Source organism: Colletotrichum truncatum, assembly GCF_014235925.2.
Source record: "Colletotrichum truncatum strain CMES1059 chromosome Unknown Contig_0005, whole genome shotgun sequence".
In the NCBI taxonomy this organism is placed as follows: domain Eukaryota; kingdom Fungi; phylum Ascomycota; class Sordariomycetes; order Glomerellales; family Glomerellaceae; genus Colletotrichum; species Colletotrichum truncatum.
Window position 1 is genome coordinate 4,266,199 of NW_027222402.1, and position 19,798 is coordinate 4,285,996.

The following is a 19,798-nucleotide window of genomic DNA, read 5'->3' on the forward strand; positions in this document are numbered from 1 at the left end:
CCACCACAGTGGGAGAGATCAAGTTAAAGAGAGCGACGGTACGGTGCAATGCAGTGCAGTGCTTGGTGGTTCGAGTTACAGAGACACGCGAAAGGGCCCTGTTCAATCATGATGATGAGATGCAGAGATGAGCCATGACCAAGCCTGAATCACGACTCATGAGGTTATCGTATGCGTAAGGAAGACGGGCAGTATCCGCACCTAGTGTCATTTTGAGGCTGTCGTGCCTATCGCCCAGGGATGCTTCGGCATTCCGGCGTCTCCTGGGCCATTAAGTGACGGACGACTTGACCAAAGCAGTCGATATGAACAACATCTACGGTGTAAGACAAGGAGGTGGCATCGTATCGTGTCGCATCGTGTCAAAGAAAGTGTGGGGAGAAGGAGGGGAGACTGAAGCTGCGAGCGGATCTCGGAGAAAGGGTCCTCAAGGACTCAGAAGTTGTCCACGACTTGATTCGTCTCGTTCTCTTCTGGTGACCGAGATGTAGAATCTCCAGTCAAGAACATTTCGGTTCACGGAATTGCGGTAGTGGGCTCCATTTCGGGCACAAAAACGAGTCAATGTTGGCTGTTATTTGCCCGTGTGTGTATCGGAACAGTGGTGCGTACCAGACGCTGGCTGTGCCATGATATCATGGTGGATTCTGACAGTGAGGGTCACGCTTCTAAGGCCTGGCTGGTGCATATGCAGGCGGCCTGATTCGGAAGGACGATTGACACTCCGTGTCCAGCGTCTCCAGAGGTTTTGGGGCTATCCTTACGGCGAGTGTGAGTCGCCCGAAATGCGAACTAAAGTCAAGGTGCCTGATCTTGGGGGGCGGAATCTTTCTTGAGACGGAGTGTGGCATGGTGCGGTGTAGACTTTTGCGGTGGGCAATACCATATGAGAGGTGACGATGTGTGTGTGGTCGGTGTGTGTGGTGGACGGCATTGACAACTAGTTGGGCCAGTCATCGACCTTGGTGTGCGTTAGGCGGTGCCGGAAAATCTGTCGCCTTGTCGTTGCCTTCACAAATGCCGTGCTGTGGTAGTGTGGGAGACGTTGAGTGAACAAGGGGATTGGCCAGTGGATGGATGCAATGCGTCTGTTCTCTCCACGATCCAATCCGTCCGACCAACAGCCAACCACGGAGACGCCTGCGGTGAGAAGCAGGCGGCATGCTGCTACTGCTGGGTAGTCGGAGAAACTGTCGCAAGTGCCTGAGCTCTGCAGGATTGGTTTGGTCCTTGGGCAGAGACACATGGCCGGCGTGGTGGAGCGGACTCTGGATGAGAGAGATCTGACTCCTCAGGAAAGTGCTGGCGCTGCATCGATCTGCTCGCGAGCCAAGTTCGAAAAAGTCATCTCGTTGGTCGGGCTTGGAGTGGCAGGATTCGCCTCATTGGAACCTGAAACCTCCTCGTCGGTTTGTCTCCGTGGCCGCAGACGTAGCCGCAGCGTCGATTTGTGTTGTCATCGCGTGGTGTCGAGTTGTCACTGCAATGCGCCGCGCTGGGCCGGCTTGCATTGGCTGCTTCTAGACTGGGAGTGGACTGGACTGGACTGGGACGTGCTGGCGATGGGGCTGATGATGGGTCTGATGCTGGGATTTGAAGGAGGAAATTTGCCGGGGCTCATTGTCAGGGTCGTCGGGAATACAGAGGACATACGTAGTAGACGAGGGACTGTGGATGTATCCAGGTTGGCCGTGATGCTCTTCCGTGTGGCCGTCTCTCCGTGCCGATAAAGTCAGTATCGAACGACATCCGTAAGCTTGGGCCTCTTTTGCTGGAGTCTCTGGAGTCCCTGGAGATGTCGGTCGGAAGACACTTTAATTAGGGCGAGGATCTAGTGTATTGCTGGTAGTGCTAACTTGCAGAATAAGTTGATTTTGCGGAGCGGTTTGCGGGTCTTTCGGACGTGACCTGGTACTGGACGGGCGACCCTGACCCATCGAAACATCAAGCTAGTGAGAAGTGCATCGACTACTACGCCGTCGTCATGCGCCTGCCAGGAGGAATTAGGGAGCGGACGCCTGTCAGTAGCAAGGCGAAGACGCACGTCGTATTGTTGTTTTTGCTGCCGCAGATGAACGGCGGTGTTGTTGTTGTTGTTGTTGTTGTTGTTGTTGTTGTTGTTGTTGTTGTTGTTGTTGTTGTTGTTGTTGTCGTCGTCGTCGTGGTTAGTGAGCTGCTCGGTCCCAATGGAGTTGAAGATTTAGTTGGAGTTAGTCATTGGGCGGAGAGAGAGAGAGAGAAACAAATGGAAGAAAAACTCTCTCCTTCTTACCTAAAGGCCCAAAAGCCTAAAAAAAACTAGTTGTGCAGGATGTATGTACTGATTGAGGAAACTGTGCACCGGGCCAGAAACTCGCAGTTTCCCGTAAAAATGTCCTATGCTCACTCCGGTCCTTCCATGCACCCTTCCATTATTCCATTCTTCCATTCGGGAGGCAGGTACTCTGGCTGCGGAGAGTGCGGCCTTCCTGAGATAGCTAGCTAGCTCGGTATTTTAAAGTCCCGGTACGTACACTATCCACCTGGATGAGCAAGACAGCCTGTGTTGGGTGTGTTCTCAGCAGCTCAGAGGCTACGCTGTAAATAGAGCAAGATCACCTTCCTCTTTCCTCGTTCTTCCCTATCAGCGCCATTTGTGTTAATGATTCTCTAGACAGGTTACTACTTCCCATTTTGAACCTGTTCCGTTGCCGCTTTTATTTATTTCGGTGTGCACATTTTATTGTGTTCAATAGTCAGTGACATATCCGTAATTGACAGCGCCCGTGCTCGCAATCATGGTAGTCATGGACAGCCCGGGCAGGCCGGGCAGCCTCTGTGCTTGCATCATCCATAACCTTGACATCGGCCGTGACCACGGTTGAGCGGCTGCTCGATCGCAGAGATTTACATGCGTCCCTTCCCTTCCTTCCCTTCCCGTCCTGCTAATGTCTTACGATGCACTGTGCACCCAGTGGGCTCTACCGCCGCTTCAACACAACCAGGCCCACTATAAGCCGCTGTCGATGGGGGCCCACAGACATTCACCAGGCCACTGACGCACCCTGGAAGGTCGAGCTGGAGCTGAAGCTGGAGCTAGGGACTTACCTAGGGGTACAAGAGCACTGGAGTCAGCGTCTGTGGTAGGCGTAGTGTAGTGCAAGCGAAAGGCGGCCCTCTTGCCCTGCACAGTGGAGCTGGGTTGGGACCCTTCCATCCTTTCGCCAAGAGTGGGAAGAGACAAGGAGAGAAGGAGAGGAGAGCAGAGAAGAGCTTTGGTGAGAAAGAGGTAGGAAGGTACCTTTCCAGCGGGGAAAGGTACCTTCCTACCTTGCTTCTTACCTTGCACAATACGGAGCAACTCCTGCCCTGTCCACGATCCCTTCCCCTTCACCCTTCACCCTGTTCGGATGGATGCATACCATGTACTTTCCTCCTCTTGTATGCTCCTACCTTTTTAAATCTGCCGGAGAAAACTCCGTTCTGTGCCTGACTCTCCGAGGGAAGGTAAAGATGAAATTAACAAGGCAAGGCAAGGCAAGGCAAGGGCATCCATCATGACTACTTCGCTTCTTCCCGTTCCCCTGCCCTCAGACACATTTGGAGAATGGAGAGGGAGAAGAAGGGAAGGAGGAGAAGGGGGGGCCATTTCGCGCTTACCAACAACGACATCTCGTTACGAGGAACAATACGGTCGGAGTCCAAAATTGAAACGCCACAATTGATTGCGCAGGACCTGCGGTTGGCCTGGCCCGTGGTCTGGTCGAACCATACTTATCCCCCAATGTCTTTTTTATTCCGGCTGTGGTGTACCCATCAGCACCCTAAACAGAGACAGCAGCAGGCATCATGCAACCCACTGCAGCAAGCACAAGCCACAAGCAGCAGCCAGTGACGGATACAGGCAAAGAAATACCATCGATAACCTCATCACAGGCGATTCAAGTTTCCTCGTCTCTTCCCTCCCCCCCCTCCCCCTCCCCCTCCCCCCATGTCGGCCTTTCGCCGCTCGACATCCTGAATTGCTCTGTTCTGATTTGGCGACCCTACTACTACTCCCTCGGTGCGCCTCAATCAACCGGCCATTGACCGAGACGTAGCCCTCTCCAAGACTTTGCCTAGAAATATCCTGGCAAATATCGGTCCGTATGAGCCCTGCATCTGGGGCACGCCAAGCCAAGGTCCTGATGCTCTGGGATGTTGATGCACTCATCTACCACTCTTTCTGGGTCGGAGGCTCACCTTGCAATTCAGACCCTGGAGCCATTGTCCACACCTTGAAAACGGTCATTAGACAAGGTTGGCACAGAGGTCCAATCTTAACGACAGAGACCTACCACCAACGACATTACACCTCCACGGAGTCAAGACTTCTCTTTTTTCGAGTTCTTTGGAGGCGGGACAAAGGACGTGAAAGAGACGCAACGAATTGGCAAATCCAAATCATTCATCTCGCCAGGCTTGTTGTCACATCTCTCATCTTTCACTTAATTGTTACCTCCCAGCAATTATATACCTCCACTCAGGCGAGAGCAATCGACATCCATCAGAAGACGCCGCATCCCCGGCGGAGATGAGTCCTACATGTCACAATACCTAAAGTAATTATCCGACTGCCTTGTGTTGTCGTTGCTGCTCTGCTACGCAATGGCCCGGCGCTCGAGTCATCCATCCGCGCCCGTCTTGCGCCGTCGGTCGTCGTTGGCCTCTCGCTCCCGTAAATCGCCGATCGAGTAGATCTTTGTCCCTTTCGACCTTGCCAATGTCTCGCGCCTCGGCCGGCACTGAACCCCGTTGCGGCTTCTGTGATTGTCCCCCAACTCGGCTGTTCATCACAATCCCGAGCCTGCATGACCAAAAAAGCAAGCATCCAGTCAAGACAATGGCTGCCCACGAGACCTTATCCAACAAGTCATGTCTTATCGCCAACTCCCTACGGAGCACAACACCCTGGATTTCTCCCACTTCGGTACCAGCCGTTGCTCTTCACCCGCTTTCCGAGCCACCGGGGACTTGGCTGAGAGGTACTCCGTACGTTACGGATAAATCCCCACGCGCAGCCTTTGGTCCTATCATTATCCGCCATTGTGTGGAGAAGGAGGCTTGCTTGTGCGAAGGACGGCTTCGCCCAGCTAACATCGTCTTCGAGAAAGACCGTGTGCCATGTTCAAGCCGTAATGTGGAGGCCCTTCATAGGTACATGACGAACAGCAGGCATTGTACACTGTTCGGCCGAGTTTTGGTATGGAGAAATTGCGCCTTGCCACGGCTGTGCACTCTGCCCCGAGATATAGGCGTGAGACAAGCCGCCCTGCACCCTTGACATGTTCCTTTGTGGCCTGGAGCCGTTGACTTTGCCAGCCATCGGACATCAGAGCAGTTTGTGGGCAAGAAAAGGGAGATGGCCAATCCGTGACAATGGGACGCATGGCTCCGGCATGCCCTACACTCTGTATGGTTGGTTGGAAGTTTGGGCGTCCCAACTGTCACTTCTCACCCTCTCGGCAAAATGCTCAGGTTGAACGGCATATGCGCCGAGCCCTTTGCTTCAGCCGAAGAGGGGTTGCATGGCCGCCGCTGACTTTGTCACACCCTGATCCCAGGCCTAGCCCTGGTCGTCTCGGGTGCTGGCGCTGATTTTGAGCAGCGACAGCGAGTGGCGCCCCCACGTTCAGAAAAAGAAGACATCGGTTCCAACATTTGGTTTGCGTTTTGCGATGCCAGTTGACCCGTCAAAGGGGAATCTCTCCGTCAAACGCATGCGACTACCGAACCTTCCGTCCGTGCCATTTCTAACGCAACAATGTATGTCGAGTTAGGCTAGAGTTTCTGATGCCCACGCACGCTCGGTCGTCTTCCCACTCACACATGGCGCCGCCCGCTGATCTTCCATTACCATTTGCCTTGCCTAGGAACGATGTACGCCCGTACTGTGTACCATGCCATTCTGTCAATGAGCTGAGGCCCTTGACCAGGCAGGCCAGAGGGGCCTAGTCAATCGCCCACGATGGCTTCGGCCGACAGGCCCTTTCCGTGTTCAACTTGGGCCTTGACCCAGGGGGAAGCCACTGGAGCATGCGCGTTGACTTACGGGTGCTAGAACGGACCAGGGGTAGCTACACTTTCTCTTGCACCATTACGACAAGCTACCTCCAATAAGACGGCTAATATGGCTTCCGGGGAAACTTACACCACCCTCGTGACATTTGGAGCCGATGTCGAGGTACATCATGTGTCGTTTTCGCTCTCAAAAGTCGTCAGGTAACGGAAACTTGAAAGATCAAATTCAACGACAATAACGCTGTCCCAGAATAAGCCGGCTACCTCCAGCTCGGCTTGCTGATGACCTAAATGCACAGTAAATTTTCTCAAACCGACATGCAATGCTCGCTATACACCCGCGACCCATTTTTCGAGGGTTAGAACAGATCTGAACAAAGTCGCCGGCGAAAGTTTAGGCCATCCATAGATCGGCTTTGCAACTATTTAGGTACATATGACTTATCCAGTATTACAACAGAATGCATGTGCTTTTCATGAAACACCTATGTCGAGCTTTCCGGCCAGCGCCACGGCTAGTACTCAGCAAGATTCTTCTCGTCCGGGGTTATGACGAGTGGCTGAGACATGCATGTGCTCCTCCTAGAGGGCGGGCGAGGGGAACATCAATGCTTTCCTCCGCCCATGGAAATCTGACAGCACCTGTCGGCTTGCCTAACACGGAATTCCAGACGTTGGGGGGCTTTGTTCCGACTGAGGCTCATCCAAACGATCCAGCGCGGCCAACCTGTTTCCCTTTTACGACGGTGGCTTTAAAGGGCGCTGTCGCTGGTCGACCCAACGATGCCGGCTCTCTCAGTAACGCCCCCCAGCTCATCGTCACATATCACACACATAATGATACGACGACATTACTGGATGATGAGGTCAAAATAGAAAGCGGTGTCCATAAGCCCAGCAGGATAGCATCATCACCCTAACCAAGAGGGGTTCAATGGTCGTCGGCCACAGCAGTACCCATTGGCATCGCTTTGCCAGGTCAGAATAGGAAAAGCTGCATTGGAGGAGCACTCGATCAACGTGCGACTTTGGAAGCAACAGAGGACCCCGACGGCCGCAAATCTTGAAGCCCGAGCGCAGGGCTTGGACCGTCATCGGATCTAGCTACTTCCCGTCTTTTTTTTTTTTTTTTGACTTTGCGAGACGGTGCGTGCCGTCAACGGCTGATCTCCACCAACATTGGATCATCATCAGTGCGCAATCGAGTCCATTCTGCCACTGCCCGTGCGTCAACACTTCACACAAGCCCGATATATGGATCACGGCTGCTGCTTATTATCCGTTGGCTCGAGGTCAATCTAAATGTTCATCCTCTTCCCCTCCCCGTAAAGTCCCTGGATCGTGGTATTCCAAAGGCCCAGCTGCAGGGCCCGTGGTGGTGCAGGTGCGGTGAGGGGCAGATTCTGTTATTGTGCAGTGCAGCGCAGCAGCCCGCTTGGCTTCCTGCTTGTCATGCTGAGGGGGCACCTTCAGGCTGTTACAATGATTGTTGGTCAATTTCATGCTGAGACTGCTCATCTTGGGCCCGCAGAGGAAGGCCATGCCACAAAAAGAACGGGAAATAGAGCTGGAGAAACCCCCATTGCAACCTCAGTCGGGCTCACGGTGGAACATCAACCTCTCTAACCTCTCTTATCCTCTCGTTCGGCTCAACCCTAGATCCATGGCCCAATAGCACAATCCCTGGCCATGCTTGCCAGGATGCAGGAGGCTAACCAAAAGTCTGTTAGTGGGGGAAAAGAAAGACGAAGAGAGTACTTCGGAGTACTTTGCACCACACCCACCATACCCACCACACTTTTGGCGCAACCATCTATTTATTGGTGCGCATTCGACTCGTCTGCGATTCACCTTCCTTGCCCTTGGCGGCTTTGGTTACTGGACTGAGGATGTGGGGTTTTGTTCCTGTTTCTCGGCAGGCATCTTGATTGTGGTTCGTCGCTCATCCTCTAAGTGTCTCCATCCTCAACCGAAAAGGGTCCTCTTGGAGGTCCTGAGACCCTCTATACTGCTGCAGAGCCCGCTGCAGACTCGGGGATTTTCGCAGGGGGCCAGGAGGTGGGTGATTTCATCAAAGACGCCAACTTCGCGTTTATGGAAGGAAGAGCCTTGACCTTCTGCTGCTGTGAACCTCATCTCGCTCTTGAACCTAAGCAACCAGGAGTGGAAAGCTGATGCCTCCTGATCTCGTCATCCCACCTCACAATCACTTACAGCACAGCTGGCAATCTCCACACGAGTCGTGTGAGATCTTCAACAACTAGCTGCTGTTGCAGGCTTGATGCCTGCCTGGGCTGGGGTTCGACCGTCTGGTGCACATCTCGGCCGACCACCGCGTCAGCTCTGTAGTCCATTGATATTCTCTGGGTTTGGCATATACTACGTAAGCTGGCTTCACCTCCATGTTGGGAGGGAATGGAGAAACACTCGGCCTTTACATTGGGCATCCCGTGCCTCATATTTTTGATTGCAACATCACACCGCCAAATGGGTGTGCACTATGTTCCTGGGCAATCGACTTCGCGAAGGCAGGTAAATGCCAATCTAGTGGCGACACCGTCCGATCTACTCCGTTAGGGTACGCGAGCTGCCGTTGAGACCGAGATCGAAACAATCCTTTAACCAGCTCCAAACGCACGAGGTAGCAAACTGGTCTTGGTGGGCACCAGTCATTTCCTTTAGGCGTCGGTCCGCGGACTTCCTGGCATCCCTTCTTCAGCTCCCTTCCCGCAAGTGTCAAGACGGATTGGAGATCGGCCGCCTTGAATGCAGTGATGCTAACTCATGCAAGGCGTCAAGTAATAATCAGTAGCTCCCCATCGCTTCCAACAGTCTACTTGCAGCACAGACCCGCGCTATCACAAGGTCCGCAAATGGAAGTGGCGCGCAAGGCTCACGGGAGCAGGGATTAGGCTGTCAGCTAGCTGGATCACGAAAAAGATGTGATTCATGCCAAGTTGACCAACCACCACGCTCAAAGCTTCCTCTGGCTGAACCACTCATGTCCGACAGCCTTGCTGGATCTACATCTAGCGTGTGTGCTTGAGGGGCAGGGCGCAGGCATCCAGCGGTGTTCACCTCATCTTGCCTTGAGAAAGACTGGGTCATTGTGAAGCAGGACTGTCCCGGCGGGAAAAGTCGGTGTCTGGATCATCTAAACCTAGAAAACGGAACACGTTGATTTCTTAGCAGGGGACAAGCCAATTCCATATTTCTGGGGAAAGGAATCCCTTGACAAGGCCTCATTCGAGCGAGCTGTGAACCCCGCCATCTTCAACGACACCCCTCCACGTAATCGCGATGGCGGAGAGGACTAACAGACACAGCCCACGATGCAGGTTCCGGCATCATTTCAAACTCACTCCCCTACCAAACCTTTCAGCTGGACGGGCACAGCGAGGGGCCTCAGTTTGCTTCTTTCCAGGTTTTCGTCACGTCTAGGCCAGAGAAATCGGCCCAAGAACGCCTCCTAGCCGCCAACCATGTTTGGGTCAGGTCTAGCTCGTCGAGGAGGGTGGTGTCAAAGAAGCTAACAGCAAGTTAGCTCCCTGGGCGCCTAAACCTGCTTCGGAGGGTACCTCACCGCATTGTTCCCGTCATCATGACTGGCTCTAACACGAGGCCCGAAGGCATGTGCCATAACAATCCTCGGACGATGGCCGGTAGCCTCTCTTTCAGTCAACTTTGGCCGAAATATTGATATTTGGCACTTTTGAACTGCGCAGCATGCGGCAGATCTCCCACGGTCTACAGGATCTAATCTCGATCACCGACATTGGCGGGTCCACTGTCATCTGGCCAACTTCTCCGCCCATCGAACAGGTATTCTCCCGGCTGGTGCCCAAGGACCTTCGTTGCCATGCAGTGCCGTCAGTCAAAAACAAGGGGCGGTGGGAGTTCACATGCATTGGTACCTAGTTCGGGTAGTACATGCAGCATTCATGAACGGAATTGTGCCATGGTCGTAAGAATTGCAGCCCCGACAGACCGAATAAACCGGATGATTGACAAGTTTGCAACGGCAGCCGACTAGCACTAGCCCTTCACCACAAACTTGCCCTCCACTCCACAGAACTGGGACACTAAGTGTCTATCGTATGGCCGCGTGTGTGAGTACCAAATGCACGTAACTCTCGAGAGCAACATGTTCTTGCGCTGGGCCAAATAGGGTACAGCCTCAATCAACATATCTGTCGTAGATGTGCGGTATGACGGATGGGACCCTACTGGGCTTTGACGCAAGAACCGGAGGGTGTATCGTTCGTTTGTGCCTCGCAAGCCAACCGAGATGCAAAGGCCGTCATGGTGTCACAAGCTGGTATGCACCCCTTTTCTAGGACGAAGCATCGCTCTCTTGGCCCTATAGACTGCCATACGAAGACACCTCGAAATTTCGATACTCTTCTTTCACCGGTCTACTACGCAATGACGGATAGAAGTTGAACCTGCAATAGTCCGAACCTGGCCTACTAGCTTTTGCATTCACGCAAGTACCATGGTACCAGTAGCTTAGCTTACCAATGGATTTGATTCGGCTAGTGACCGCGGGGATAGTGAGACATTCTCCTCGGGTGACACAAAATGAATGTCGGGGTTTGTCAAGAACGACATGTCAGATCTCACGCGTGGTCTCTGCTTATGGGACTCCCTTACCATTGCCATCCAAAGAACTAACTACAACCTGACAAAGCGGCCGGCATTGCTCAGTAGCCCTCCGGAAAGGACAGGTAATATGCCTTTCTCGCATCCTAAGTGGCAACGTCTAATCTGACGGTGGCGCATTCCTGCCCTGGATCACTTGGGTCACCATCCACTTCAACTGAGGTGGCAGGTGATGGCATTTATTACCCCTGATTTGTTGGGTTACACCATCTCATCGGCAAATGTCTCTTCGTGCTAACCTTGCCATGTGAAGCTATTTTTTGACTATGATTGTTGCCTCTTGAGAACCGAAGGCTGCGACTTGGCCCATCGCGTAGCTTGTTTCCGCCTGCGAAACGTGGTCGGCATCATTGAACGTAGACCTATCAGCCAATGTTCAGCGTCGACGCAGCCCCGAGGCAATGGATCACTACGCCCCTGAGACACCAAGCACATTCGACCAAGACCAACACACAGCCCACAAAGTCTTGATGCGCGAAGCCATTCTCGTCGTCTTCATTTGCGAGTGGCGTTAAGAATCCGATGGGTCTGGATGCAGTGACTGGTCGCCTTGTGCAGCCAGATGAGCAACATCTCGGTTGGATTCGTGGTTCCGCAACACTTTAGATAATGCCATGAGCGCCCAAATACTTACTTTCTTTTTCCTCTTTTCCATCCTCCCAAGTTGCACACTTAGTGGCTTATAACCCTCGACCTTGCTTTTGCAGTGCGGGAAAACACATGCCCCCTGCGTCGTTATTTCTCTGACGCAGCTGATTGTTTCTTATTCCTGCTCCCCGTTGTTCTGTTTGGGTTGTCTCAACACAATGCACGGGGAGGCCCAGCTTTCTTTTTTTTTCTCATCTTTTTTTTTCTTTCATGACGTTTTCGGCTGCGGGCATTTGGCACGTACCGATGAGACAGAGGCGAGGGGGAAATCTGAGGGGAAAGATGGGCGTTGATTCAGAATTGCATGTGGCCGGCCCCTCTTGCGGGCTGGAATGCGCTTCACCGGTGGTCCAGGTCGGCGACGTCTGCTTCTAGGCGATTTTGAGGTCGCCGATGAGGCGTCAGGAGCTGGTATGTTGTGTCTCGGATCTATGGCCCGTAGCTGGAAGACCCAGCTTAAGCTAATGATGAATATCATCGTTGCTTTCTACAGTTTGATCCTGCTTGGCCTGCTTATCTGCTAATGATCTTCAGACGGGGGGAGGATAAGATGGCTTTTTCTTTCGCGGGAGGGGGGTGGCTGTTTACCAACGCGGCTTGACGAACGGCCCGCGACGAGACGGTTTAACGTTCGCCGGGGCTCCTTGTTGTCCACATTTTTCTAGCTCGCGAGCGTATTCAACGTTCGGAGGGGGCCCATTTGAGGCCGGCCAGCCCGCCGCCCGGGAAGATGGATGGAAGGGATGAGTCGGAAGGAGGCGTGGATGGCGTCAAGGTTTTGGGTTAGGGTAAGGTCTGAGCTTTCGTTGTGGGCAAAACGCCGTTCCGCAGTCTTTTTGGGATAAGAGAGGATAGGGGGGGCGTGAGTTGAACACAGGTCTTTTCCTTGTGTTTTTGCTTTTCTGATTAAGTTGTCTGGGTCCGGTGGATTCTGTTTCCCTGCAGGGCTTTCCAGGTCCCCGAGACCACGGGAAGCATTTCATGATCTACTCGGCTTCAGCCGCGTACTGCATCCCGCGCCGCGCTCTGCCATCTGGGGGCCTTGCGAGTGATGATGGCGTTGTTAGTTCAGCTGGTGTATTCAGCCGGAGGAAAAAATGGCATACGCCAGCAGAAAATATCCAAGACGTCATCTATTTGCTTTTGGAGTGCGGGGAGATTGACTGGACGCCCGCTCTTCGGGGTTCTCTTCGGGGTTTTGGGATGTAAGGGTTTGGGACAATTGGGACAATTGTGACAACCGTGTTCGGATAGGGGGATTTGTATGCACGGATGTGTGGAATGTCAGCAGCCATGGAAGGGACCAGTGAGAGGCTAGATGTATACTTGGGTGGCGGACTAGAGGGATGTGATGGTCGTTTTGTGGCTTTGGGCGTTGCACACGTGGATGGTGGCCTCCTGTGGCGAAAGGTTGTTTTGTTTTTTTTGGCGATTTTGATCTAGGGGTTATAGGAAGTTGGAGATGCGGCATGTGAGGGCAACTCTTGTCTTTTTGAGCTCATTTACATTTGAGATTGTTGGTTTACATGTTGGACTTTTGCTGTGTAAGTATTGACGACGCAAACAACTTCATAGTACTGTGTATTCTCATCCTGAATGGTCTTGGTATCGCAGAGTTCCTGAGTGTACATGAAGAAGCAGTGAAATGAAAGACATTGCGAAGAGGCAATGGTAGGGAGAAGCCTCCCTGATATGACAAGTAAACGATGACTGTGATCAGTTTCCTCGCAGCACACTTCCAGAACAAAGTTATCATGAAGCGAGGCTGCGAGTGGCCTAGACAGGCACATCCCTCCTCAAACATTGACTGATACTCGTGTCCGGTTTTCCACTGAAAGAGATTAGTTAGTAATCCAATACATCATCATTCAGAAAGAAGTGGAACTGCTACATGGCTGAATGTAAGACGTGTTCTCGAATTTATCGATTCCATTCAGATCAGTATCTCCTGTAGTTCTAGAAACAGTTTACGTGTTTCACGCCATGTCTAAGTGCCTCTGCCTCAACGTGACTGTGTGTATGTTTGGTGATGCCAAGGTTCGTCCCGAAAGTTTGCTTGCGTTGAGTTTGAGTATTTAAATTCGGCCTTCTAGGGCTGATGCTGAATCTGCCTTCTTCTGGTGTATTGGATTCGGAAAGTCTCCGTTTCAGTTCGGATGTTTTGTCGTGATGTTGTAACTATTTGTGTTAGGTTATAAATACGAGTTAATGACGAACAATGGCAAGTTTGCTAACCTTATGAACTATGACTGAATCAATAAGTAGGAATTGGGAATGCTAAATATTCTTACTGAGGCAGTGAGTGAATGGGAAGAAAGTTAATTGCTAAAAGTTTCATCCATCCAACGGAAAGTCCTTGGTGATTCATACTTCCATAACTTGTTGGTGAGAATACTGAATTTGATGAATGGCACAAGACACAGGCCGACAAAGAGATAGTACAACTCACTATGACAGACTGTTAATTTCAAATGTCTATTATCCGGTCGCATTTCACAATCCTTCTTCCCTGACAGAAGTATCCACGCAAGGAGTACGAAACTATAGGAGATATCTACCGGGTACCGTCGCTTATAAGGTTGAGTAGAGTTAAAACCAGCTCATAACAACGAACTTTATTAGCCGCAACCGTAGATGTCTTTCACTTGTTGAATCGAGTTGATATCACAAAATGGAACAGGTGTGCGAATGGATGGGGTTCTCTGAGTACAAGTTATTGTCTTTTCACTGTCGAGCTTACCATCCCACATTGTCTTTCCTGCTTTTCACCTTGGATCCTATAGTTGTCATCGTCACGCCTTTTTGTGGTACTGTTGGGTCTTCTTGGATTCTTCTAGGAAATCAAGAAAACCCAAGTATCGCTTTGATGTTTCTACCTCAACGCTTGTCGTAATTCTGTCATCTTTTTACCCGGGCTTTGGGAACGCAACTCCAAAAGCTCATCTTCTTGGGTTTGAGAAGAGTTAATTTATTCCGGCAAGTTAGTAGTCGCACTCTCAGCATGTTCTTTGAGGTAGCAGTTATGGTCCATCCTGCTCAACTATGGCCTATTACGTTCGAGGTACCCTAATGTAACCATGTGATTCTGGATCTAGCTGAGAGTGGGAGGCTCAGACATCATAAAGAAAGAATCAATTTGAAAAGTAAGAACTATCGTTCGAGAGGGGCGTACATAATCTCCTTCTCTGGTGTACAGCCACACACAGGACGTTTATTGCAAAGACATAAAATCGACATGCGTAAGCACTTTTGAAAGTTCTCATCAAAGGTTGACCTAAAGTTTCTCATTGCCTCGCAATTTGGAGTTTTCTCCTTCATTAACAACCAAGCCTATGACAGATATGACCTCAATCACTTATCCATCATCAAACGGGCGGCCGATGGTCTGGATGTTCGGCGGTTGATATTGATAAAATTGTGGGTCATCTGGCAAGAATAGAGCCGTTTAGTTGAGTTTCTGCGGCATCGTAAGAACAACTTAGACCAGGCATGGTTCAGCACGTTGTATGAGTCTAATCTGAGGGGACGATAAATCTTGTTCGGAGGATCAATCTCCTTGCTGACACGCAAAGACTATAAAGGTAGAATAGAGGAGGGATAGTCCAGCAGGTTATGGAGGCAAGTATTACCCCGTTAAATTTTGAAGTTGTGTGGGATACCTGCTGAGGGCGCAGGAGGGACGAAAAGGACCTCGATGGCATACCCGATTGCAGTATTTCTTCGGTTTTTATCCCACGTTCAAGAAACTGCTCTGTGAATTTTCTGAGTTTGAGGTTCGTCTGAGCCACAAAACCATGTCAGCTCTGAATAAGTGTCATCGTTTTGAATGCCCGCGAACCGAAAAAAAAACTTCCGTATAACTAGAAAGACCAGTAATGTAGGATTCGAAGAGATTGGCATGGCCCGAGACTAAGGGCTCACCAGAACCTTATGATTCGGTAGGATTTCCGTTTTAACCGCCTAGAAGCAGATGCGGAACTACCTGTTTTGTAGATTTTACCCTGGTTGCTTGGTTATGATAAATTACCGCGCTGTTAACCGCCTCTCAGTAATCAAAGATGTGTAAAACTCAATAAGTACATATATAACATTAGAGGCAGAACAAATATTCTTTGGAGGACAGGAGCCTATCAACACTTCTGTTGTGTTTCCTACAGCACTCTGAGTACTGGTGGATGCGGCATAACAACTCCATGCCAGGCTATGAGGGGGTGGCAGAAAGAAGAGAAGCCATCGTAATAGCAATACTGTATTAGAAATTTACCTAAATGCTAGTAAATTCTATAGATTCAATGATAAGAAACGAAACAACATCGGTAACATAAGTGGAATTGTCAGTTGCAAAATAAAACCATCACACCTGGTGATTTCTTGTTATGTCTGAAGCTGACATGACTCCGACTTACCTTTGAAATGGTTTCTAGCTGTGTGAGATATTTGCCCTGCTTCTTACAATAGCGCCAGAATCTCCCTGGCGGCCTTTTCTCGGCCAGCACCCTCAGGGTGGCGATCACCCAGTTCCTTGGCACGAGCTTTCATTGCTCCTGCTTCGGGTCCCAGCAAGGTATCCACAAGACCTTCGCCGAGTTCGTTGCGCTCCCAGTAAGGCTTAGCTTTTCTGTTTGCCCATTTTCCTATTCCGAGAATCTCACACCTCTGGGCAAAATCGTAGCAGTCAAGCCATCCCGGAAGAATTACTTGAGGAATGCCAGTACTTTAATGAAATACACGTCAGTAATCTTTTTTAAGAAAAAAGTAGTGCAAATGTGGAAAAGTGACTAACCACAGTGCCTCATGGAAACTATTAGCGCCCCCGTGATTGATAGCCAGGACAACATGGCCTGATTCGAGGACAGATTTGGGTTCGGCAGTGATCCAGTTCACGATACGGACTTGGTCTCTGTCAATCTCAGAACCCAGGATCGCCTTGATTTCTTGCCAGGGGCCGAGGAACTCCGTGCTTGAGGGGTCAGTATGGTCCCCTTCTGATGACTTTCGAGGCATTTTCCAGAGAATTTGAAGCTTTCTGTGATGCTGGGATACCTGAGCTTCGTCAAGCAAGTACCGGAAGGCTAGCGCGGCTTCTCTTGCGAGAGAGATATCGAATAAGTGGTGTGTACCAAGGTTCATGTAAACTGTCGGCCCACGGCTCAGCCAGCCGGCTAACTCAGGGTCTTGACTTCCATCCGAGATTGGTGGAGAGGCAAGTGTGATAGGACCACAAGGGGTGATAAAGTTAGGGATGACCTCAAAGGGGAAGTCGATGTCAGGGCTGTTGGCGACTAATACACGTAGGCCTTCTGGTGGTGCCTTCATCAAGCCCATATGGGTAATAGTAAAGACTTCGATTTTCGGGTCTATGGCGCGATGGAGGTGCTCAGATATCTGACTTTGCCTTTTACTAGTGGAAACAATTACACCAGCGACGATGGTGTAGAATACATTAAGCGGTATTAAGTGAAGGGGGACGGGATATGGGAAGCTGGTGCTGGTCCTAAATAGAACAGTCAGCAATGAACAGGAAAAAGTTGATAAATGCCTTATTTACATTGGGAACTTCCAGAGCATCCCCAACCTGGGCTGAAGGGGTAGTGCGAATTCCTTGATGGTGTTTGGGGCGAGAGCAATCCACTTCATCTTGTTGCTTTTGCAAAAAGTAAGCGCAGGAGCAAACATCGCCTCGGAAACCGTCACGTCTGGCTTGACCTCATTCCAAACCCGATCAATGTCTCTATAAATCTCCACAAACCCCTCTACACTCCAAGGGAGAAGGAGATTTGCAAAATCCAGCATGTTACGAGTGACGTTGATGAAACTTGGGACAGTCATCCATGGCGCGAAACCGGGGCTGCCAGGTGTGTCTATTGAATCAAAATGAGACAGCCCTATCAACTGGTGAAAAACAAGAGCGTCCGCGGCCGCTGACCCTATGTCAGCCGCTACCTGCTTGACAAGGCGGGCCATTGGCTCTTTGAGCTTGCTCTGTGATGCGATATGCACCTCGATGCGCGGCGAGCTGCGAACAATAACATATGCTATAGAGAGAACAACGTTGGCCTGCCCATAGTCGCTGTTCGTTAAAAACATAATTTTCTGTCTCGCCGTCTCCATGGTCGTACAATACGGAGGCTACAGATACAATGTAGGGGTCAGTGGCTTGAAAAGAGAAATGCTTCAGTTGTCCTTCAAAGAGGGCATTTGTTAGGTATTTGTAAATAATCGTGTCCTATAGAAACTGTTTTTGGAAGGGACTACAAAGCTGAGGTGAGCCCATAAATTGCAACCCTAACCACTCTATGATTGAGTCAGCAAGCCATGGATGTTTTCAAAATCCCTGGTGAAATTTGTTCACCGTATAATCCTAACCACCCAATCGAAATCGAAACTGCAGTCATCACGAGCGGCTGAAGTTAGTGCAGCGTTATTTTCTATGTGGGTGCGTGCAGAGGATACGAGTGATATCCATTCGTCAAGATCTTCTTGCGCAGGCCATTGAGGACGCCCAAATGGCTTGCGCGCAGAGTAAGATATACGAAGCATGCATCTCAGTGGAACCAAGAGAAGCATGCCAAGCTTGATTAGTAAGAAAATCAATATGACAGTTACAATTAATGCGTTACCGAATGCAATAGCGCTGGGTTTGTATGCAGTCATTGTAGATACACCATAAGCTGTGCCTACGCATTATCCCTCTTTAAGTGCAGCCACACAACAAGGAAGCGACATTTTGTTACGTTATCCTTTTGTGGGTTTAGCTCAATGTGGTAGCACTTCTGTTTTCACACGTGCTGAAGGCTAATTAGTGTGCGGCTGTCACTGTAACCCTGTAGGCGGGGTCAGCCCTTCACAGCGTTAGCTTGTTCGATGCAGAGCGAAAGTAACAGCACCCCTCGAAATGTGCGATCATTTGAAACAGCTTTAAATTCTTAAATGGCGTGTATCATGAACATGAACGGGAGGGTCGTCGAACAATAGGCTATGGCCCATCTTCGCCGCATGATTTTATGAATCCCAGATAGAAACGCGCTGGGTCTGCTCTGGCTAGATCTGCTGATTCCAGGCTTGGCTACGTTAAAAATAACGCTTCATATCACGCATAGCCTGGACAATTCTCAAGTACTTGTCAATTCTTATAACCATAAATCAGGAAAGTGTATTATAATAGTGCATGACAGAAAGCCCTCACAATCTTTGCTGAGATTATGTGGATAACAAAAGAACCCAACCGAGTAGGTGACCTGTCTTTACATATCTTGGAGACTTGCGCGGCCTGTCTGGGACGGCGTTGGACATAATCCGCTTATCGGCACCCATTGGTGGTAATCGCATTGAAAGCGCCAGAAGCTACTATTGGCTGAGAGTAGACGACATCATTTGAAGTTCAGCAGTAGCCCGCTTTGCGCAGAGAGTAATTTACAGTTCTCTGGCCGCCAGAAAAGTCAGCGCCACAAATGTTATTAACTTTGACGTTGTAGCCCTGGCGAGTGGAAGAGTCGATGATGTTGGCGTTGTAGTTGAAAGGAATGCAAGCACTGCCAACGACGGCTTGGTTAAAGTTGAGCAACTCGATCCGGCAACCGGTAGCGGCATTCGCAAGGCCGGTGTACAAGACCAAAAGGCAGCTAGTGGCGATAGTGAACTTCATTGCTGAGGAAATATTAGTCATAATAATCCTACATTTTGCAGACTGTGGTTCAACAGATCTTACTGTCTGGCTGGAGTGATATTGATGAAAAACTTTCAAGAGAAATTGGGAAAGACAGAAACTTGTGTTGGAAATTTGGAACCGGAAGAAGGCCGAAGGTCTGGTGTAGCCACCCTTTATAACCGCTGCTTGATGCCAGCAAGATCCGCAGCTTCCGCTGAGGGTGAACATAACACCGCTTTTCAGGCAACACCAGTACTGAGACAGCTCCACAAGTTAAATCAGCTTCAGTCGACTCAATATTGCTCGTATCCAGAGGGCCGGATCCAGCGGTACATCCCCAGAAAGCATGCGGCTCAAAAGTGGAGGCTCCAAGCGACTCGTTTTCGTCATCCTACGTTTAGCAAGGTTGCATGAGGGCGTACCAAGATCAAAATACTAAACTACTAGATCAAGATGCTATTCTGAGTTCAAGCCACGAAAAAGAGCTAGCGTTCGTTGAACACCGTTGAACATTGTTGAACTAAGCTGATGATCCCCTTCTGAAAGTGCCTTGAGAAAAGGGTCTAAAGACATCCCTGTAAACTCTAATTGCTAGAATGACTAGCTAGCTGGCTTTACGATCATCTCATTAATACATGACAAGATACCTGACTCGTTCTCGGACTCGGCTTTTGACGGTCACCGGTTAAAAAGAAATTGACTAATAGGACGCGTGGGCATTAATCTTTCGAATGACCATCGTTTTCGCTAAGGAAAAGAGCAATAAATGAAGAATTAGAGTATATAAAGTCATTCATCGTT

The 19,798-nt window shown here is 50.3% G+C and overlaps 4 protein-coding genes across 4 annotated transcripts; 1 reads left to right on the plus strand and 3 right to left on the minus strand.

The window, feature by feature from the left end:
- Positions 1–574: 574 nt before the first annotated feature.
- On the minus strand, positions 575–688 carry CTRU02_209217 (uncharacterized protein; the record flags this gene model as incomplete). Its single annotated transcript, XM_036732838.1, has 1 exon — positions 575–688. One exon carries the CDS (start codon positions 686–688, stop codon positions 575–577), a length of 114 nt encoding a protein of 37 aa, XP_036575477.1.
- Positions 689–1,244: 556 nt separating this feature from the next.
- Positions 1,245–3,126, plus strand: CTRU02_209218 (uncharacterized protein; the record flags this gene model as incomplete). Its single annotated transcript, XM_070205226.1, has 3 exons — positions 1,245–1,431; positions 1,869–2,164; positions 3,052–3,126. The coding sequence occupies 3 exons, from the start codon at positions 1,245–1,247 to the stop codon at positions 3,124–3,126; spliced, it is 558 nt and encodes a 185-aa protein (XP_070061301.1).
- A 12,672-nt stretch (positions 3,127–15,798) lies between these two features.
- Positions 15,799–17,460, minus strand: CTRU02_209219 (udp-glucoronosyl and udp-glucosyl transferase family protein; the record flags this gene model as incomplete). The annotated part of the gene is made up of 3 exons (XM_036732835.1): positions 15,799–16,063; positions 16,133–16,843; positions 16,898–17,460. 3 exons carry the CDS (start codon positions 17,458–17,460, stop codon positions 15,799–15,801), a joined length of 1,539 nt encoding a protein of 512 aa, XP_036575474.1.
- A 1,270-nt stretch (positions 17,461–18,730) lies between these two features.
- Positions 18,731–18,994, minus strand: CTRU02_209220 (uncharacterized protein; the record flags this gene model as incomplete). The annotated part of the gene is made up of 1 exon (XM_036732834.1): positions 18,731–18,994. One exon carries the CDS (start codon positions 18,992–18,994, stop codon positions 18,731–18,733), a length of 264 nt encoding a protein of 87 aa, XP_036575473.1.
- Positions 18,995–19,798: the final 804 nt, after the last annotated feature.